We start from the raw sequence: 23,562 nt of genomic DNA, 5'->3' as shown, positions 1-23,562 counted from the left end.
GTGTCATTGCAATGTGCGTTGAAAGGAAGTAAAAAGGGCAATAAATACGAACAGCAACCCTACGTTTCCTCCCACAGCGTTTACGTCACCTCCGATCTTCACCACAAACACCCACCTCCCATCTCTCTCTCTCTCTCTCTCTCTCTCTCTCTCTCGCCTTAAACTAATCGTCATTTATGAAGCTTCCTCCCATTAATACAGGGCTCTAAGAAAAAGTCAAATTCGTAGCTCATTGGAAAAATATTCATCGAGCTTTCAATAAAAAGACTACACCCTCTCCGTTTCCAATTTTCTGAAGCTTCCTACGATCAACTTGAACAAATATCTAGCCAAAAAGTCCTGATTTTTCAGTACAAAAGCACCCAAGAGGGTCTAGATCGGAGGCCAGTTTTTTATTTCTTTTTTCCTCTTTGGAGGTACTAAATAAAGGTCAATTAATAGATAAAAAAGTGAGCTTCATCTTTGATTCCATATTTTCAATGGATTCTGACTTCTGGACCTCGCGTCTCACCGCCGCCAAGCGCCAATACACGCATCAGCACAACCATCAGAGTTCCCACTTAGGTATCTTATCCCTCCCCCCCCCCCCCCTTCCCTCGGTTTTTTTTTTTTTTTTTATTTATTTCTCAGTCTAATTAAATATGCTTTGTGTTTGGATTAGATCGGTTGAACATCGATGATTTTGAGCTAGAGGACGATGTCCGACCTGATTTTACATGCCCGTATTGCTACGAGGACTTCGACATCGTGTCGCTGTGTTCGCATCTCGAAGATGAGCACTCGTACGAGTCCAAAGTCACCGTACGTGTTTCTTTAGATGCACCTCCGATTTTATTTTATTTTTTCAAATTTCCTCTAGGATGCCTGTTATGTTATTCGATCCACGAGAGTAGACGGTTGGTTTCCTCATTAGATTCATGTTGGAGGGTTACAATCTCCGTTGGTAAAAAAGTTGTGTATGCCTTTTTCGGAGCAATTGGTTGATATATCTTGTTTCATCGAGTGTAGGTAAAGACTACGCAGGGACCAAAATAATACTTCCTCTTATATATTTGTAAAACATACATATGTTTGTGCGTGTGGAATAAAACAGATACGGTGCTCCAATCATATAAATATTGGCAGTCTTCCTCAAATTATATCGTTCCCTGTTTTTGAGCTATATTTGTATTGCCAACTTGTCGTTCTGATGTCATAATCCTTCCCCACTATATATTGCTGAAGAAGCTTATAGATTGCTGTCTTGAAAACTTAGATTTTAGTTGCTGCAAAGAGGAACCCGAAAAAGAAAAAACCAATAATATGGAAACTATTGGTCGAATTGGTTGGCTGCTAGAAAAATGTAAGAGGCTTTCAGGAGCTGGTATGGTGAGGTTTGTGCAGGGAAAAAAGAGCTCAAGGTTGCAATTGATATACTAGTGATTTGTGAGAATTTGTTACTTATAAAGTTGTTATTATAATTTTTTTTTTTTAACTTCAGGAGCTTCCTGCAGTTACTGCACTAGGAACATTTAAAATGAGGCTGTAATTGCTAGATGGTTCATCTATCTAGGAAGATGTTTTATCACTAGAGGATGCCATTTAATTAAGTCCAAAGACATAGTGCTGATGAATTCAAATCTTGGATCATATGATTCATATTTGTGCTTGATGCCCTCATTGTGATGGAACTTATTTTTCCTTGTACCAAATTGACGAAGAATTATGTTGGTTTCTTTGATATAGTTACACATTCAAAATGAATCAATGGAAATTAAGGGGAGGGGGAGAATGGAGGAAGGGAAATGAACAAAATGAAAATCTTGTTTTATCTAGTTATTTATTGTCGATATTCATATTCCTAAGAATTGAGGGTGGGTGATATTGAAATTTGAGTTGTTTAGTTTCTAGTTTTGATTGGCAGTTCATGAGTAGAGCCTCATTCTGCCTCTTTCCTTGCAGGTTTGTCCTATTTGCTCTGTTAAAGTTGCTCGGGATGTGTTAAGTCATATCACACTGCATCATGGGCACTTGTTCAAGATATCCTTTAGACTGAAATTTCATCACTGATGTTTTATCTTTATACGACGTTGAAGACAATATGCTTGTTTATATTCTTGGCTATTTATCGACGACAAAACTGAATTGTTATATAAGTTTCCCTTAACTGAGGATTACTTGCAGAGACGTCGCAGGTTACGTAGAGTAGCAATTCCTAACAGTCAGGCACTATCACTACTGGGCCGGGATCTTCGTGAGGCTCATCTGCAGGCACTTCTAGGGGGTGGTGGACATCGGTCAAACAATTCTAATGTGTCTGCTGCAGCTGCTGATCCATTCTTATCATCATTTATTTTGAATTTTCCTGCATCTGAAACAGAAGAAATATCAAAATCTGTGGTAAACGGTGCTGAGGACACTTCTGCCAAACATGCTGCACCAGCACATATATGGAAATCAAGGTACTGGTTTAGATTTATTTTCTGTTAGAATCTTTGGAAACCTGTGATTTCCATTGAATTATCAACCCCTTGTTTACTCATTTCATTTTTTACTTAAGATGCATTAAGTAAAATTTCTTTTGAGATGTATTACCCTCCTATATGTTATCACTTTTTCTCCCTTGTTTCCAAGATTCTCACTTTATGTTCTAAAAAAAAAACTGAGTTCTTTATTCTCTTTTATATAAGATTTGAAAATTGTGGTGGGAAACATTGTCCATGTGGATTAGGGGTTTGGATCGAGATATTTGGACCGTCATATGTTGGACAAGTTTCTCTATGAGAATGCAGTATATATTTTGATCTCTTAGACAAGGCGGTCCATCACTTTTGTATTCACCAAGGAGCACAGACCATTAGATAAATTAGGAAGTAACCAAGTTTCAGTCTTTGATGGTGAGGAAGCACTCACTGCATGCGCAACTGTTATGGTCCAATTATTTATGCTCTATGCACACCTAAACCCCTGTAAAAACCCTTCTCTGGATCCAACTGTTAACTTCTCTCTCCCCTTGCAGTTTTGATCCTTCTTTGAGTTACGAAGAACGGGAAAAAAGGATGAGACAAGCTGCTGGGAGAGCTGGTTTTATGCAAGATCTTCTTTTCTCGACTCTGTTGAATGACTAATAGAAGCGGTATGTTGCGTCATAAATAACTGATTGAGTTATTAAGAAGTCTTGATAAGAGGGGTGCCTTTGGATGCGATGCTAGTAGTTTACATTGTTTGAAGCAGCATTGTTATGTCTGGTGATTGTATCCCATTCTTGTTAATACATCTCTCTCTCTCTCTCTCTCTCTCTCTCTCTCTCTCTCTCCCCACTTCCTAGTGATGTACCTCATGAAGAAATATTTCAAGAAGATCTCAGTTTATGAAGAACTTTAATTCATGATATGGTTATGGTGTTGCCTTGTAGAAACCTTTTTTTAATGCGGATGAACTCAGGAGGGAATCTATGATCCAGCTCATTTGATTTCTTTCATCCACGACAGCTGCGGTACATCAACCTCCTTTTACCCACTCCACCTATCCAATTCCAGTCCACGCAAGTCTCTCAGCTACGCCTAAAAATAAACTAAAAATGAAAGCGTGCCCAGGGTGAAACCACTTACATTCTGGATCAGACACGAATGACAACATCAAACGCCGATGTATGGATGTATTCTTTTCAGCGCTTCATGAATCTTGATGACTGTTTTATTAGTGTTCCAGAATATGTTTGATCGGTAGCCGGTAGGCTTCACAAGTTATATAATTTTCCTTCCAAATTTAGAACTTGTTAGTAATATTTCACCTCCGGTTTGAATAGTGAGATGAGATGAGATGATTTTAGATAAAAGTTAAAGTTGAATAAAATAGTATTAGAATATTATTTTTTTAATATTATCATTATTTTGAGATTTGAAATCTACATAAATATCTCCTTTGTACATGAAGTGGAAACTTCAATAATTTATATTAACCTCAGGAATTTTTTTAGTTAGAAAGTTGGGGAATAAGATATTTGCCAATATTTGTTTGCTAACCTTACAAAATGGCAAGAAGGTGGTGCTTTTTTCGTGTTTTGTTTTATGCATGCAATGAGTTCATAACCATACGTAAACCCATCAATAACGGAAATACAAGACTGCATATGGTTTCAATTTTTCTGTTATGGAGGTGATAACATTTTCAGGAACGCAATGGGTCATCAGGAAAGAAGTTGTGCCAGCAAGATTCAGAAGAAGAGAGGTGGTTTCCTTGGAATGAATATTTAACATTATCACGTGAAAAATGGCTTTGGGCTAAATAATACTAATGGAGCCGATTTAAATACATGTACACTATCCATTTGGCATTTACAGCCGGGGGGGGGGGGGGGGGGGGGGGGGGGGGGGGGGGGGAAATCAGTATACTCACATCATCATTATTGAATCCTCTGACATTATGGTCAACAGTGAGTATTTCACTTTGATTGAGATTCTGCCACCCTCTACGCAGAGCTTGGCTCCGGTGACCACCCAATATCCAGGTGGGTCCTCCGGGCCCCTCACCATTTCCTTCGTATTAACGAAGATGGACATTTTTGGTGCCCTTGGTGGTAAAGGTGGCCCCCCTGGATAAACTGCTGAATTCATATCCACTTTGACAGGCTTCTCGGGTGGATTCAGTCCTGCACTAAATCTTGTGCTAATCATCATTGAGATAAATCCTGATTTTCGAGATGAAGTTGTAGATCCTTCCCATTCTGATCTACGTATTTTTGCAGATGCCACCATGGAGTATCCTAGCCTCAAGAACAAAACTTTCCTCATTCCAATAACCTTAACTTCAAACCAGGCCTTTGTCACAATAGAAGCGGAATCATCAATGTGTGCACCATTGTATTGTACTGGGGCAGTGCATACATGCGAGAATATGCTCCATTTGACAGGTTCAAAGTAGGCCCGATCAGCTGGTTCCTCAAAGGGCTCGTAGCTGCGGTCATCTGAGAGTTGGAGAATCTTAGGAAGAGTTGAGAGATGCTGAAGATGAATTGCAAGATGGTCACTTTTCTTGCCTTCCAAGTATAAACGGACCCCTGTCACTGGCCGATTTACAGAGTCGACCTGCAAATTTAAATTTATTGACCAGAATATGACTAGCAATTTATTGCTTCTATGGCAACATGCTTGAATACTAGAAATATATTCATAAATTTGTTTCAATAATGGTCTAAATGACCAGCATGCAGTCCTTGATGAGGAAAATAGCATGTAAATATAGAGCAAATATTTTGTACGGTTTCTTGTATGTAAGATCAATAGCTTTCCCCAAACAAAATTAGCTTTTGATAAAATAGAATAGCATACTGAACTAAGTCACAAGTTTAAAATTTTTTTATGTCTAGGCAGGAAGGATCCAATTTACATGACACAGAGCGACAAGAGCCATGCAGCACCTGCATTAGAGTTCATCATATGATTTTGGTCCTAAGCTTAAATCAGCTCTTAGGAACGATATGCAGCTGTCTTGAATCCCTAATGGATTAAAAAAAAATCAACCTATAAGCATTAATTCTTGCTAGAAGTGAAATGCACCTTCGCATGGATTTGTGAAGTACACAGATAAACTTATCAACTCAGAGAAATGATGGTCACTGTTATCATTCTCCAAGACCAAGTATTCTATCACGTATGACAACAGTTTCTGAATGGTCCTTTCTAAAATTAAGGAGTCCCAATAATGAGATCAAGGGAAATTCGAGAACTTAAGCTTAATCGTATTATTACTTCTATGAGCTGCAATGGAAGGAATTACCTGCATGGTGTTGACATAAAGCCTGGGGCCCATTAAACTAAACTGAAGGGATGGAGACATTTGTTTTCTGTGCCTAAGAGTGAGAGGTAAATCACCATACATTGGAGCCCATTGCCGAGGCAATTGAAATTCTAGAAATTGATGGAGCTCCTCAATTGGGGGTTTATCTGCATGATTTATCAACCATCAGAGACCAATACAGGTACTACACATATAAGACTTTCAGAGTCATGCACAGGTTACGACCAAAACATAGCAGAAACAAAATAATAATAATAATAATAACAACAACAACAACAACAACAACAACAACAATAATAATAAAGCTATGTTGAGTGCAATAGTCTACTAAAATCTGCAATAACATATAACAATCCTATCTGCCATCAAGTTGGATGTATGGGCATCAAGGGAATTAAGAGATGAATTCAGAACAGCAGCCAACAAAGCAGAGAGCATTAGCAATATAGGAGAAAAAGTTTTGGGTCTATCTAGTGGAAAAGTGTCCTCCTCACACAAACTTTCCAGAGAAATCAAGAATTAGGAGTCACCTCCAGTGCATCCAGCATTGTTTATCTTGGTGCCATAAGTAGTAAGTTCAATAATATTCCACTAAATATGAAATTAAAAAAATTAACCTCTTTCTGCGGGTATGGAGCTTAATACTATTCCATCGAATATAAATAGTATCAACCCCTTAGTTTGCACAATAAGCAGAAAAACAAATTCAGGGATAACGATTGCACCATCTTACAAAATTGGAAGATAAGAGTGCTCTCGTGAAACAGAGACTAGAGTTACCATACTCACATCTAAGGTAGAGATTTACTGCATGCATTAGGAATCCATTGCCTAGGACACCACTCAAGAGTGAGGTTATGGGCACAAAGGACATTGATATGACATTAGGAGATTGTGATATGGTTGAGAGCCACTGCTTATGACTTTGATTGACATCAACACCTCCCTTTCGAATACAGATGCGCACTATATCCTGCAGAATAATAAATACATCTCTTAAACACTTTTAACGTAGCCTGTTTCCCATCATGGTCAATAAAAGAAGCAGGGCTAAATTAGATAGCAAAAGGCTTACATCGTTCTTTGTGTATGTGATATCTGGTGGCCTAACAGAGGCAGCAAAAGCTGCTTTACGGAGGTCCAAGGGGATAGAATGTTCTTCCTGCGCAATAAATAGAAATATTAAAGCAGAACAAGGACTCTCCTTATTTCTCAACTTCCCCTTTCACATATCCGTGGTTTAAAATTTTAATATAATGGAAGCCTGTAATTACTATAGAGTATAAAGTAGGTTATCTAACTTGGAGGGAATAAATGTAAGACCCATTTGATGCATAAAGTCATGTTTTAAGCTTCAAAGAAAGGGGGAAACCAATTGTGGAAATTAGATAGGGAAGTGATGACAAAAAATGCCCTATGCTATCTTAGGAGTCAAGAACTTATTGAAGAATTTAACCATTGCCATAGGTGCAATAGAAATTTTCTGAGGATTCAGGGAGCTGTAAAATCTGCTCTTTGATAAGTGGGAGTGGCAAGAGTCAAGTGTCCAAAATGCTTTAGAAACTAAGAAACCTTATTTGGGATTTTTTTTCCAGAAGTTGATTTTTCTTTTCGAGTGTACGGTATTTTTCTCATTGATTTCAGGATAATGCAAAATGCATAAACATCACCCCGTGACTGGAAACTTGGAAATATTAGAATTTAGAAATTAAGTGGTTTTGCTTTACTTAGCAGTCAGACATTACCACGTCCAAACCTTTGGAAATATTCTCTTGCTTCTTTTTATTACTCACCGTTGCAATGCATCTTAGAATCAGTTTTACAATAAAGATGATGCTATCAGTTACCATATGGTAATGATGTTGACCTCAAGATCATATGTACCTTTAGTTTTCCCGATAACTCAGCAGTGTTTGGTAAGAAACTTCCATTCTCATCTTCAGAAAATCTCTGATCAGCAAATTTCTTTAACAATTGCTGTACTTCATTGGGCTGAAGATTTGATTTTTCCAACTGCTTTATGCTAATTACATCCTTACCTCCCATCTTTACCCCAACAACCACATGAGTACCATATCTTTCGATGAACCTGAAAAATTATGTTACTAAGCATTATAAATTGAAATATTCTTGGGAAAACATTCCAATTAGAAGTTTAAAACCGTAATCTCAAAAAGACCATTATGCCAAAGACCACAGTGGACTTCCTTAAATTACCGGCGTAAAGCCATTCATTCTTCGAGCTTGTGTTAACTTGAGAATCTTTGGTCCTTTGAATGCAAAAAGTTCTTATAATAAACAAATTGCGAGTCACTGATACATCAAGCATTTTCAGTATAAAAGATCTTACTCGGCAAGGGCCGCAGGATCCCATGAAGAAGGCACTTCTTGCTTGACGTGATTGGATAGTGTCATCTGGGATCTGTCTAGCTCAATGTTATATAGAGCTATGAACCAACCATCGAATGCAAGACTCCTTGTGGCAGCTGCATCCTTCTGCCAGCACCCCTTGAAATCAAACATTGCATTGAACAACCCAGATGGAATTTTGCCGGATAAAGACATTTCTTGATTAAATTGCTCCGACATCTGGCATAAATTAGCAGATAATACCCAAACTTAGACAAAGCAACAAATCCTCGCATACCATTGTAATAATTGAACTTGCCCGATATAAGGCTAAAAATAATAAATAATAATTTTAAAAGCATGACGATTTCAGCTCCTTCGCTTTCTATGTTTTTCAGTACTTAGTCATCCAGTAAACAGGTGCGTTCGTTGAGTAAGAGAAATTCTATATATTTCTTAGCATATTTCAGCTCCTTCGCTTTCTATGTTTTTCAGTACTTAGTCATCCAGTAAACAGGTGCGTTCGTTGAGTAAGAGAAATTCTATATATTTCTTAGCATATTTATAACAATTCTCAACACCCTGCATAATTTATGACGCAAGTAAGTTATTAGCATCTTTTTGTTAAAGATATCTATAATAATATGAATTTCTAAATTAGGAAAACAAAACAAAAGAAAAGAGGGTACCTGATGAAATGAAACGACATCGGAGCGAAACCTGGTGCGCTCGCCCTTGTCGCACTTGATGGAGGTACAGACGTGAGGGACGAGCAGCCCGCCGGGAATCACGAGGTCTCGAGTCTCCGTATGGTCCAGCTCGATCAGCCTCGTCCCGGAAGGACCCGACTTGCATGACGACAGCCGGATATCGTTGCAGAGATCGTAGCCAAGTCCGATAGCCGCGACCGCCTTTTCGGCCGCGAAATGGGGGTTCAAGCGAGGGCCGTTGAGAGCCATTGATGCCCAAATGCACGGGAGAGGTTGTGCGCCTCTCGATTAATTTCTAGGGTTTTAGTTGAACAAAGAAGAGGAAGACGACGACCCATTGGAGTGGTCTTGGGGTTTTCAGCCTTCACAAAGCCTCGGTTTTTTTTTTTTTTTTGAGTTTTTACTTCATTTCTTTATTACTGATAGCGACAGGTTTTTTATTCAAACGGTGGACTTCGGACAAAGCTAATGTGAACAAGGACTAGGACTGGGACTAGGAGGCGGCTGTCGGCTGGCAGCTGTCTCAACACGTGTCAACACGTTATGTGCGATATCTACTTTCCTTTCTCTTGTCGTTTCGGTTTTTTTTTTTTTTTTTTTTAATCAATTGTCGTTTCGGTTTTTCAAGATGAATAATCAACAAGTTATCGTTATCCAATTTGTAAGAATATTATATTATACGAATGCTAGAGATATTATGCTGTCGAATTTTGAAATTATTTAATATTTGTTTTTTAGAGATATTATTACTATTTTACTAGCATTATTGATTAAAATCTTTTTTAAGCTTTTTTTTGGGGGAAGTTAGTCTTATAATAGCAAATCAAATAAAATCTTTTTATTGTTTTTATTTTTTAGTTTTCGTCGTTCATATTGATATGCATATAACATTTTTATAACTATTTTACAACTCATATTAAATCAAACAATATTATTATATAATTTTATTAAAAAATAATTTTAATTTTACTTGATTATTCTTCATTTTAAGTATAATTATAAAATAGTTATAGACTAACTGTAAGTTTATTAATTTTCCTTTTATTTTAACAAGCTATGGATGTATGCATAATTATCAACGCTGCCGTCTATGGATCATACGATTAATTGTTGGCCAATGCATTGAAAAAATGAACCAACAATTGAGACATCAACCAAGAATCATGCCATGCATAAACCTTTCTCTCCAATTAAAAAGAAGAATCGGACATACAAAAAACACAAATAAAGAGCTTAAGGGTATGTGTAGGAGTATAACTGTTTTCAGGTTGCTTTATTATGATTCACAAACAGTTTACTACTATTTTATTAGTATTCATAAACTATTTCACTATTATTTACATAAAATTTAAAATACTTTTAACATCCAAACAGAGTCTAAACTTACTGACCTCACCCTATTGATTATGGCCGCGCAACTAGAAGAGGCCAAACCCGACATGAAATGGTAGCAGCATAGTAATCTTAGAAGAGGATGGCCCTAAATCAAATAGGGTTGTGCTACTATTCCATCCAGATTTGTCCTCTAGATGTGTCCCTAGTGCAAATTATATTTTTTTTACTTTTTGTTTTAAATATTTTTTAAATATTTTTAAAAATTTTAAAAAAAGCATTAATACCCTAATAGTCACTTTTTTATTCATTAAGTAAAAAAAATAAAAATAAAATACATAAGCAGTCAAATTGAGAATACAAATTTAGACAACATAATGTCATTTTCATCCATTTAGAATATTAATGAATGAAAAAAGTGTCTACCCATAAATCCTCTACCCATAAATATCTATTAAGGATATTTATGGGTAGACGATTAGGATTAATTAAGGTCCAGTTGAACAATCCTAGAGAATATAACATTAATTATAGCAATAATTAGCAATAACATTATATCCTATAAAATAGAAGTTATAAGATTATCATTACTTTATAAAAATATTCTTCAAGTTGTAAAGAATTATTGTATTTTATATTAATTTTGGTAAAACTATATCTCTTGAGTGGTGTGTCCGCCACGTTACATAAGTTAATATATACCCAACTTCTCGTTCTTTACGCGCTTAACAATGACTTCGATCAAAGTATGTTAATTCAGCTTATGGTAGACTTCCACGTCCGACGACAATTGCGCCTCTCGCTTTGGTTCTTTACGTGTTTGCTAATGACTTTCAGTTTCTCACAATATATAATTAATGAGAAGTACTATATATAATTCAATAATATATAATAGAGAAATTATATTTACAGTTCTATCACTTATTTTAAAAAAGTGAATAAATATAAAACTCATATAAAAAATAAAAATTATTTTTTAATGACACAGACCTCACCTCTTAAAAAAACAAAAAAGTGCGCGTAATTTATACATCTTATAACTATATTAGCATTACTCATATATGAAGGGACTTTCTTTGAACCATCCTACACAAATCGTGCATGCATGAATTCCTAAAGGTTACTTTTTTGGAGTACAAATGGAAAACCATTATATTGGGCCACTGATCAGGTTCAATATATTCATGTGATATAGGCCTGAGATAGAGTGGCTTCTGAAATGGACTCATGATTCAATTGTTTCCCTCATTTATAACCCAAAAACTATGTGGGTAGTTAAAATATCCACGACTGAAAAAAAAAAAAAAAATAGAGAATATAACTTCATATTTTTAACTAATTCTCTTCGGCAATAAGTACATATTGTAGGAAAGCTTGAGCTGGACATTATATATAGAGATTAAAGTCTCAAGTCGATCTACGGCGCTACGCTATGCATTTAAGGATATGTTTAGTCTCAAGTGCGTCACGTGAAAGTAGTCTAAGGCCCGTTACAATAAAACTGTTTATTTATAACTAGTTATTTCTTGCGAAAATTACTATTTTTTACTAAAATCAGCATGTTTCGTCACAAATATATATATATTTTTTTATAATGATGATGTGTTTTTAGAATAACGCAATATATAAGTTTAAGATGTGTCAGTCCCACTTTTTCTCAAATAATCTGCATAAGACTTGCACTTCTAGACATGCACAAATGATTTTCTTATGTTTTTTGTTTGCTATGGTTTGCATTAGACTATATATTTATTATGCCTACGTGTTATAGAGTCTTAACATTTATTTTGCAAAAGCATCACAAGTTACACTCTCAGCTCGTTCCTATCTAGTGTGTTGTTGTGTATCGCTCATCAATTATTGCTACTACCTTTTTTCTAAAAAAGAAAAAAACTAATGTCAAATTATTTTTTAAAAAAAAAGTGTTAATGCAAGGGTACTTGATGGTTAGTACAACATATTATATTGATAGAATGTGAGTAGGACATCAATAATATTTATTGGACTAACTAATTTTCCTATAATTAAATTGGGTTGGTGGAAAATTACTCTAAACCATTTAGAAAACTGCCAAGTGTATATATATGATCTCCTAGTCATGTTATTAGTTGGCCACCTTTCTTTAATGAATTAAAGAACATATAATATATGACAATTTTTAACTTATAATTTTAAAAAAGTATGTGCATGTCGCATGCGCAATTAATAGTTTCGTCATTTTTATAATTACTTAATTTGAATAAATTAGTTTCCTTCAACCATGAAAAATGAAGACCTATTCAACGGTTGCTTTGCATGCAAAAGTTTTTGTCTATAAATTTACAAAAACTCTACTAGTACACGCCAGGAAACCTCCCACGTACCCGTCCATCCATATGTACAAATGAAATGGTGCGTTTTATATACACTAAACGATTGCATCTTTGCTTTCTCCCTCCCTTCCCTTCGTCTACCCACATAGTAATATGAAGTCCTTCGAAGCCTTCCTCCCAAGCAGAGTCCTTCATCTTTGCAGCTTCAAATTCGTAGCTTCTTCGCATCTTCCAAACAGAGTCATTCGTCTTAGCAGCGTTGTCTTCGCATCGTCTTATACCATGTGAACAAGCTCTGGTTTTCCACTTCGCATTCTCCTTCATGTTCTAGATCTGCGATTTCATCTCCCTTTGTGATCTCATTCTCAGCCTTCCTACCCCAAACGCCTCCACGAACCCACAAAAAGCCTCATACCCCTCCTCCGTCTTCTCCACGAACCCACGACCACTCCCCCCTTCTTCGTTTTATGGTGAAGTCAAACGTTGGTCTTCTGCTTTTTAATATTGTCTTCTCATTGTCTGAAAAGTACACACTAACAAATAAGACACATCTCTTAACATCTCATAAGTAGCAGATTGATATGTAAAAATATATCAAGAAAGAAATAGAAGTATAGTTCGCATAAATTTGAGGTCAAGCTCTTGTTTGTAAAATTTATCTTAAAAAATTATTAATAGCTTATTTGACTACATTTTCCTTTCTAAAAATCTTTCTTGGTATAAAGGGATGGTTAATCCACAAGCTGTAAATTGATGTACTATAATTCTATCACTTGTTCAATACTCACAATTCGCTCCCCTATGAAGAGTGAAGGAACATTTACTCATTTAGTAGAGGGGGAAAAAAACTAAGCTCAAAGTATGATAATTTACTAGTAAAATCACTATTGTAGATTCATACTAATTGAATTAATAATAATTTAGGAGGTTCTCACTAATTTGGAGACTCCCAGATCAAATCCCAAAAAATCCCAAATTGTATTCAACTAATATAAGCTAATTTCTCGAGTGACGGCACTCTCCTTCTTAGAAAAAGTTTTATTTGTTGGATTTCTTGAGAGATGCTAGATGTTTTTCTTATTGGACGTAAATTCGGCTGGATTTTCATCTGATTTTATTTTTGTTTTTATTTTTTTTAATATATTTACTACGTGACAGCTGATTCCCGAAAGGTTCCCAACCCCGGGTACCAGTAGCAGTTTTGATAAATTTAATAGGTGGTCTGTCATGTTATTATAAATATATATTTTTTGATGAAAAAGAAAACGTGCTTGAAATAATTTCCTCAAAACAGTTAAATAGGGTACTAATTACTATCTAATTGGCAGCTTACTCTTACGTCCTGATCTTGGCCCCTTGGATTATATATATATTGGGGACCGGAACTTCATGATTGACATTAATGGTACCAAATGCCAATATTTTTTTTTTTTTTTTTTTTTTTTTTTTTGGTGCGTGGGTTGAATATATCAAAGACGTGGGCTTAAAGTTTTTTCAAATCGTAGTTTCTTTTCCTTTTAATTAATCCGAGCCAAAAAAAATACGATAACAATATATAGCAAGTCCAAGGAAACTTGAGATGAAGACTAAAGTAGTCATGACTTGAGAGTCAACACGCTAACTAAAGGGCTCTCCATTAGAATAAAGAAAACATAAATCAACATGCAAAATGCGCATTTTGACTACAGCCAGCGATCGGTTGCAAGAAAAAAACGTACGTAAATGCAGATCCCTCCCGCCTCATCTTGTTTTCTCGGTTTCACACCCTACATTCAATTTGTTTGTCTCGGAAACTGCCAAGAATATATATTAGTACTGTGCAAGACTGCAAATACTGTTCATTCAGAATACAGACGTCATTCCATAAAAAAAATAAAAAATCTTCTCACAATTACCTTTCACCACCTCACACCGGCCCACACTCTATATTTTATGAAAAAACACTCACATGTTATATAAAAAATATCTTTACATCTTATAAAAAAATTATAGATACGAGATGTGAAAATAAATAATAACTAATACATAATAATTTAAAAAAATAAAATATAGAGACATCATCATGCTTTTTATCGATATTTTTATTAGTTTTGAAAGTACTAACGTTTTGCCACTACTCTTTTTCCTTTAATTTGTATCCCTTTAATTTGTATAGTCAGATATCAAAACTAGAAGATGCAAATCAGTCATTAGAATCGTCATCATAATTCTCTATTTTTTAAAAATTATATATATATATATGCATATTATAGTCAACAAATATTTAATTCATGTACTAAAATTCGAGAAAAATATATATGTTTATTTGTTGTTTGTTATTTTTTATTAAAAAATTATTTATTTTTTATTAAAATTAATGAATCTATTCTCATCACAAACAGTATTCATTCTCATCATAAATAATTTATCATAAATACTGATTTTTCTTATATAAATGCTAATCTAATCGTACAAATAGTTTGAAGTTGAACAATCCTGCATATATAGACGAAGAAAAGGGTAAAAAAAATAGTACTACACAGACAAAGTTTCGACGTTATAAGCTGTTATAACGACAACGGAATCCTCACCGGACTTCAACTACTTGCAAACATGCCCAGGAATTGCACGTGGTTTCCTCCATTTCTAGGATCGGTCTTCTAAAATGTCCCCCCTTTTCTTGCAATGGGATCACAGTACGTATGAACGCTATATATGATTCATGTCTACAGCCACATATGTCTGATGAGGAATGGACAATACATGCACATTAATTTCCTGATCAATTAATTGTAGTACACACAATCAGTTTAATAGAATGAAAAAGCTGAAATTGACGGCGACGGTAATTAGACTGCACTGCTGTGACTAATTGGCACATTCATACATACATATATATATATATATATGTATATATTCATGTCCACAAGTATGCATGTGATTCAGATCGTCAACACCTAAAGCGAAGGACACGCGTACAGCGTTACTCCGTCCAACGTGGTTCATGTTAAATTACTACTACTGTACGTACATCTTCCTGTCAAAATCTCCCCCTCCCCTAGCTAGCTAGCTAGCTTCCCTATCTCCATCATCATGAGTTCTTCCATTCATTATGTGACACGTTTCTGATCAATTGTTAATATTATATATAATCTGTTTAGGTTTTATTATTATCGTAATTATTGGATATCTCAGTAAACTTAATTAGAGTCTTATGGACCTCATGCATGCATGGATACTGCAGCAAACAGATCTCCAAAGTCAACTTAAATCGATTCCGATCGACGCGGATACTTTGTGGGGTCCTTTCATACCAAACCTCGTCAGGGAAAATATATATAAATAATGTTTTGGATTTTCTTTCGGCATAAATCTTTGAAATAAGTGACCCCCATTGAATATATGGTACGTAGGGTCATGGACTCGTGTAGTTAAGATAAATTATATGTACTGGTACTGCTTGTTATATGGGAAACATATATCAGAGAGAAATGATTATATATATATATATTCTGTTTTTATTTTATTTAGTTTGTCAAATTTTTGTGATATATATGTTGGTAGAACTAGATAGGGGTTGATAATTGACTGATACTGTGTATACGAGTGCTGTCCATTCAGATTCGGGTCAGGACATCCGGTCTCAGACCCAAGTGTTTAATGCAGCTTTAATTTGGTATTTGATAACCAAAAAATGTTTATAAAAATAAAGGATTAGATGATTTTTTAATGATTACATTGTCATTTTGCACGAGTATGATTGGGGACAAAATATTAAATCCAAGCGACGATTGAGGTGAGGGAAAAAACATGAGTATAGAATATGATTGAGGTGAAAGTTAGGTGCAAAACATGATACAATGACCTGAGGCCAGACGAGTGCGTTTATTTTATTAAACTTGTTACGCGGACATGATTTTTTTTTTTTTTTTCCTGTCTCTTTGGGTCAAGTGGGCAAATTTCTTATTTTTTTTTTATTTTGATTCTACGCATACTTATATGATCCAAGTAAAATAAAAAAGAGAAATGATAGTTACAGTCGTGAGTACACAAACGTCATACAATCACTTTTAAAAAAAATGAATAAATACAAAACTCACATAAAAATAATAATTTTTTAATAGTAGACCAAACTCTTTTTTAAAATAATTACATAATATTTATACATTCTACTACTGTATGTAACATTATTTATTTAAAAAAAAACAAAACCATTGAAGTAGTTTATAAAACTTGCTAGTAGAAACGAATTTTGTCCAATGCATGCGCATTAAAAGTATTCCTAAGTTATTGAGTAGCCCCGATCCATTGCGTGAGATTATGTACTAGAACTTCGATGAACCTAGCTTCTAAAAAGCGATACGAGTAATGATGAAAACTTGAAAATAAACTCATTTTAATAAAAAATTATAATTTCCGTAACTGACCATAATTGGACAGAGATAAAAGGTTTGAAATAAATCTTATAATATTTATTATATTTTATATAATATTTTCAGATAATATTAAATATTCAATAAATATTGTAGAATCAACTTCAGTGTATATATCTCTCAATTATAATAACTTTCCATTATCGACTAAAAAATTGAAGTAATTCCTTTAAAACTATGCTTAATTTGACCAGTTTACAGGTAGCATTATTTTTCATTATAGGGACCATGATTAGTAATTATCTAAAAAATTAACTAGATGATCATGAGGACCATGATCTCCATCGATCGATCCTCACTTCCATTCCTAACAAATAATTGAAGTACATCTTTTATTGAGTACGTAGCAAGCTGCCGTAACGGAAACATGTATGACCGTAGGGCGGCAACGACTCTCAGTCAATGTACGTATATTGCACGTATTATTAAGCACATAAGTACTGTAAGTACCATGCACTGTACCATGCATGCACGCGTCCCCGATGATCTGCAGCATTAATTTTTGGCATACATGACTTTTTAGACCATCGTGGCCTCATGTCTCGGCACAAAGGTCAAATTTATCATTTATTGCTGTTTTTTTTTTTTTTTTTCCCCAAGTGATAATTTTAATTTTATGGTCAAGAATTAAGAAATTAAATACATCCTGAAACTCTGGTATATGACAAACCCTACGGGCTACCGCCAAGAAAAAGGACTTGTAATAAAACTTTAAATGTTGGGGAGATATCAATAGCTATCTATTTTCTTAGCCAGAAAGGTGTGTATTGCTATTTTGCCAATCGCAAATCGATATGCAGAGAAGGAAAACAAAAATCGATCGAAAATACTTTAGTCACAAAATTAAATTTATAATTTGACGTGATTTAATGTAATACGTTAAATTATACAACTATTTTTTATTATAAAATAGATCTATAATATCAAATAAAATTATGTCAATTTAAATCATTCCATATGTATTTATTTTTGAAGCCATCCAACAATATTGAATCAATAGGTCATAAACAATTCCTAACGCATGCAGATTTATCGAGAAAATAAAAAATGTAATGTCTAGATAGAAAATTCAAATTATACGGTTTATATTTTAAAATGATTAGTCCATGATACAATTAGAATCTTATTAGACCATTATAAAGAGTAAAAACTTCTCATTTTTAAATAATGTGAGATTTTATATGCCACATATTCTTATCCTTATCATATAACGTATCATAAAGAATGTCGGAATCATATTAAAGTGATGAAAACTCAATATATACATATATATATATATGTGTATGTATGCAAGCGTGTGTCAATATCATGTTAGTTGAGAAGGAAAGTATCTTAATACATGTAACGACATTCTCGTCTATTAGTAATTTTCCATTTCGTATTTCCTTTCTTTGCCATACCATGAACAAATGTACAAAAGCTCCTTCGCACTCTCGTTCCTCCAATGTTTTTTACTTGGTCAGGGACGGACGCGCGTGGACGAGAGACCATACGTGAGTTAGCCTTGTTTATTGCAAAGAAAATCGCTTTATTGTCACTGGTCCCATCACATCAAATTAGCTCACTTTTTTTAATATAATATATATATATTAGATGAATAATCATACTCGTTATTTAGTTTAGCATGTATGATATGATATTAAATTATTTTACTTGCGTATCTATTATTTAATATTAGATGGATGGTTTATCTAAAAAATATATATATATATATATATTAGATGGATGGTGAAATGCGAGTAGAGGAGAGCAGAGGCGCGTGATAGAGAGCCCGTTGGTGCAGAGAGCCGCACGCGTAAGTAAAAGACATAAAGGATGCGCGTGTCGAGTGATGAGTGGGCAGGGGTGATAAACACCCGTTGGTCCAAGCGAGCGATTCAAAGGGTTGATAAATAAAGGCTTTTGGAAAGAGAGAGACTCCGAAGAAAAGCCACCAAACAGCAGCCCCTCCCGGCGAGAATGCAGAATCTTATGCCGACAACTTGTTCAACCGGCTATTACCAGTTGCCCCCTCCCCCTCTTTCCTTCCACATACGCTCCTAAATCTCCTCTCACGCGACCCACGCACGCAAAGAACTGTGGATTTTACAGCCGTTCGATAAATGATCATGATACGGATACGGATACCTTCAATAGTTCTAAAAAGAAAAAAGAAAAACCACGTGCCGCGTAATTAGAAGGCACCGCCACGCTCTCCATAGCAGCCGCCCCCGCTGCCTTTAATTGTTTTTCCTCCCTCAATTTTCAGTCAAAGCCCTCGTTGACTGGGCCTTCTCTCTCTCTCTGCTCAATTCCTCGCCGATTCCTACCTGAACCTCTATAAAAGCAGGCTGCCCTCCTCTTTACAAATTGGGTCACCAGCCCTTCAGTAGCTCGTTCTCTCTTCCTCTTCGCTTTCTCGCTGCGTAATTCACAGTTCTTTCTGGAATAGAATAAAAAAATATGGCTCCGAGGGGGAAGGCGGCTGCCGTTAAAGGTAACGGAAACAGTAATGGGAAGGAGGTGCATTTTAGGGGAGTGAGGAAGAGGCCGTGGGGAAGATACGCGGCCGAGATCAGAGACCCAGGCAAAAAGAGCCGTGTCTGGCTTGGGACCTTCGACACCGCGGAGGAAGCCGCTCGAGCCTACGACGCTGCCGCTAGAGAGTTCCGTGGCGCCAAGGCTAAAACCAACTTCCCGTTTGGCTCCGATAATGTGGATAACAAAAAGAACATTAGTATTAGTCATAACCAGAGTCCGAGTCAGAGCAGCACGGTGGAGTCCTCGAGCCGTGAGCCGGCTCTGATGGTCGATTCCTCGCCGTTGGATCTCAACCTCGCTACTGGTCATGGAGGCGCATCCAGCCCTGCCAGCTTAAGGTTCCCCTTCCAGCAGCACCACTGCCGTCAGGTTCCGGCTGTCCAAGTCTTCACCGGCGCTATGCCGGCAGCAAACCAAATGATCTATTTCGACGCGGTCGTTCGGGCCGGGATGGTGCAGGGTCAGCCCTATCAAAGGGTGAATTTCGATCGTGCTCATGCTGCAGCCAACGATTTCCATGTCTCGGCCTTCGCCCGTGGTTTCCAGAGCGACTCCGACTCCTCGTCCGTCGTTGATTTGAACCATCAGGATCTCAAGCCTCGGAGAGCCCTCGATCTCGATCTCAACCGCCCCCCACCACCCGAAGTCGCCTGAGTTATTCAACGTTAACAAGAGTCGGAAGTAACCTATTTTCCCTTCATTTCGTTGATTTTTAGTTTTATTTTCCTTTTCCTCTCTAAGTTAGGGAAAGTATCAAAAAATACGTGAGAGCAAGAATCAGAGCTAGATGCATGTGAATACGTTGCTGATCTCCTTTTTTGCAACAGCGATGTTGCTGTTGTTCGAATTTATTCAGGAGTCTGCTTTTTTTTCCCCAGTTGTAATCTCTCGTTTTTGCAGTATTTGTTTTTCGCAGTAAATTAAGACTGATAAATTGTTACATTACGTGCAATTTTCCACAATTTTTTTCTGTATCTGATTCACTATGTGCCGGTGGATCTGCCGGAAAACTTCGCCGGAGAGAGAGAGATCAGGGAGTTTCGGGTGGGGTTGAATGGTACGTGGGATCCATGTTAGTACGGACTGCGCACGAGTGTCGTTGTTTGCCTGTGAAGAAAATACTGCTTTAGACTTGTGCCGTGTGTCATTGCATTCATTTTTACACCCCAAATGAGTAACGTGAGTACAGGTGTCCATCATCCGCATTTAGTATGAGTTTTATCCTTTTTATTCTTTTCCGTGGTAGGTATTTATATTATTATTATTAAAAAAAAATTAAGAGTAATACTATTTATTATTTTAAATTTTATAATTTTTTTATTATCTATAACGTGATATTAAATGATTGTAAATTATTTATTATATTTTTTAATAAATTTATTATTTAATATTATATTATAGAATGAAGAGAGAGATAAAAAAATAGATAATGAATGAATTTCTTATTATGATTAGTTTGACGTCGTTTCGTCAATGTTCGTTTGGCTTTAACATCGTAGTGGATAACAGAAATCATATTCTCGCGGTATATATGCTGGATATCTTAAGTTGAGCTTGTATTTATAAACGATCTTGTGAAAACATGCTCGAATTCTAACACGTTCTCTCTAAATAGATAAATTCACATATGTATATATTCTCGAGCAACGTGAGGATTCCACTTTCGTTTGGTTGGATGTAAATGGATCATCCCTCGTGATATTGTCGTACATATGTTCTGTTTGGATATAAATACAATCTCTTCTCATTTTATAATTATAATTTTTTAAAATTTATATATAAAATATAATAAATAATTTAATATTTTATTTAATTTTTTAACTTTCATTTGAAATCACTTAATCTCATTTTACTATCAAAACGAGACCTAATTGATCGTTTAGGCAAATAATTGAATCAAGTGGATTAAACACGCATAATGTATAATATGTGACAAAACCATCAATAATGAAAAAACCTCAAGCAAATTTTTTTTATAAACATTGGTAACGTCATTTTTCATTTTAAGTTTATCATTCCCAATTCTACTAATAATTAATAACTAGTTATGTGATTTATGATTTTTTTTTTTAAATTGAGTGACTGACTTATAAATTTATTTAAAATATATCTCATTAGTTGGTGTGACTGAAAATGATAAAATGAAGAGCATTGCTAGATACAATTTTAACTTCTCTAAAATTAAATATGATGCATAGTGATATAATTTTGTAAATAAATTCTCTAAAAATCAAGATTATTTTTAAAGGTAATTTGTATACATCAGGTGTAAGTTTCTTCAAATTACCTCGTACTGCCATCGTAAACAAATGAAACTGAACGCATAGTCCCGTTTGAATACAGAAGTGATATATATCATTTTATTTTATTTTATTTATTTTAATTAATAATTTTATTATTATTTATAAATTATCTTATCTCATATAAAAAGACCCTAATCATTTAATGCTATATAGGAAGACTGGTGTGGGAAATAATAACAAAAATAATATTGAATAGAGACAAAAAGTAAAGCTAGGTGCAGTATTTTAAATTGCAAAAGATTGTACGTGTTGTTGATTTCCCAAATCCCATTATATTCAACTGTTTTTGCTAGTAAGTGGATTAAGGAGACGAAGACATCATGAGGTGACAGTGAATTAACATATATTGACACCAAGATATCATTAATTGTAAATTGGACAGCGAAAGCAAAAGGTTCTTTGAATGGGGGAGAAAGCAGGTCCTGCAAATGGAAATTTCATCTTCAATAATTTGAACTTACTGTGACAACTACCAGTAATTTAATTATAAAGATATATGTATTCTTTTGGACTCAGTCCCTACACGGATATTGTTTTTTAACCAGTCTTAACATTGGATACCTTTATCTCGTGTTGTATCTTTCATATAATAATGGCTCATTTTTAATTGAATAGTGATATAGCTATAAATAAATTATATAAAAATAATTTTATAAACTAACATGACGTCATGTGATCTGTTTGATCGTAATAATCTGACAAACTAAATCAAATCACATCAGTTTGTAAGATTACTTTTGTATAATCACTTTTGTGATTAGAGTATTTTTTTTTTAATTAGATAATGTTCTATACAGTTCTATATTGTGTAGTCATTGCGTATGTTTTTGGATATTTATCAATTAAATGATTGGGTATTTATCAATTTAAAAACATTATAAATACAAGGATCTTAAATATTAATTTGCTGGAAATTTGATAATTAATACTCTATTAACATCAAATTAATTTCTGGATATTCTACCCATATAAAACAAGCAGCAGTGGATCTGCCAAGATTGTCACGCTTGACCAGGATATTGCGCGTAGTGCAGAGAAAACACTAATGCAATGGCTGCTTCGCCTTTTAAACAGCAAATTAATAATATGCTTTCTACAAAGGGCACTTTTTCTTTTGTTTGGGGGCGAAAGAAGGAATAATGGAAGTCATAATATACATGCTATGCTATGCTATGCTATGATGCTTTCAAAAAAATCAGCTTTTTTGACCAAAATAAAAAAACAGTAGGCGGCCAGGCCAATTCTAGGATCGAGACCTCCCTCGTTAAGACATTACAAGTAGTTTAATATTATTGGAGTGCATTGCCAGGAAGCAAGAAGCACCTATCCATGTGCTAATTAGTCCTCCACATTGAATCTGGTTTTCTGGACTTGAATTATTGATCAAAAGGCTTGCTTATTATTCAAGAAATGATAGTTACAATCGTGAGTGTACAAGTATCGCATAGTCATTTTGAAAAAAATAAATAAATACGAGACCTACATGAAAAAAATTAACTTTTTTTTCATAATAGACCATATTATTTTTTGAGGTGACTGCGTAATACTTACACACTCTATGATTATATGTAATGCATTCTACAGAATAGATACTCTCCATTTTAATCCTATTTCAAGTGGTACATAAACTTTGGTCTCCATGGTGTATGGTATGTTTCTTCCAAAATACAAGATTCCAATCTCGCTAAATAAATGTATATAATTTCTAAGGGTTGTTGAATTGAATAAATTTTTTTCTTTAATTATTTGACGTGCACTTGTAAGAAATTCTTTACGTTGAGTTTTTATACTTTCAAATTAGTTGAAATGCTGTTCTCGAACTTTTGGTATTAATAAAAAAAATATT

General features: G+C 34.9%; 3 protein-coding genes across 3 annotated transcripts; 2 read left to right on the top strand and 1 right to left on the bottom strand.

Moving 5' to 3' along the window:
• The first annotated feature begins 4 nt into the window (after positions 1-4).
• On the top strand, positions 5-3,370 carry LOC121266847 (protein DEHYDRATION-INDUCED 19-like). Its single transcript, XM_041170687.1, has 5 exons — positions 5-564; positions 662-801; positions 1,942-2,019; positions 2,158-2,441; positions 2,999-3,370. The coding sequence occupies exons 1-5, from the start codon at positions 480-482 to the stop codon at positions 3,105-3,107; spliced, it is 696 nt and encodes a 231-aa protein (XP_041026621.1). The 5' UTR covers positions 5-479; the 3' UTR covers positions 3,108-3,370.
• A 986-nt stretch (positions 3,371-4,356) lies between these two features.
• Positions 4,357-9,225, bottom strand: LOC121266845 (MACPF domain-containing protein NSL1-like). The gene is made up of 7 exons (XM_041170685.1): positions 8,817-9,225; positions 8,129-8,367; positions 7,663-7,867; positions 6,854-6,940; positions 6,568-6,751; positions 5,758-5,924; positions 4,357-5,066 (listed from the first exon to the last, which is right to left on the bottom strand). The coding sequence occupies exons 1-7, from the start codon at positions 9,084-9,086 to the stop codon at positions 4,374-4,376; spliced, it is 1,845 nt and encodes a 614-aa protein (XP_041026619.1). The 5' UTR covers positions 9,087-9,225; the 3' UTR covers positions 4,357-4,373.
• Positions 9,226-19,148: 9,923 nt separating this feature from the next.
• On the top strand, positions 19,149-20,358 carry LOC121266846 (ethylene-responsive transcription factor 4-like). The gene has a single exon (XM_041170686.1). It carries the CDS (start codon positions 19,336-19,338, stop codon positions 20,065-20,067), a length of 732 nt encoding a protein of 243 aa, XP_041026620.1. The 5' UTR covers positions 19,149-19,335; the 3' UTR covers positions 20,068-20,358.
• Positions 20,359-23,562: the final 3,204 nt, after the last annotated feature.

The sequence above is a fragment of the Juglans microcarpa x Juglans regia genome, chromosome 5S, assembly GCF_004785595.1.
Source record: "Juglans microcarpa x Juglans regia isolate MS1-56 chromosome 5S, Jm3101_v1.0, whole genome shotgun sequence".
NCBI lineage: Eukaryota > Viridiplantae > Streptophyta > Magnoliopsida > Fagales > Juglandaceae > Juglans > Juglans microcarpa x Juglans regia.
The sequence above is the reverse complement of the archived record's forward strand: the minus strand, read 5'-3'. Positions and strand labels throughout refer to the sequence as shown.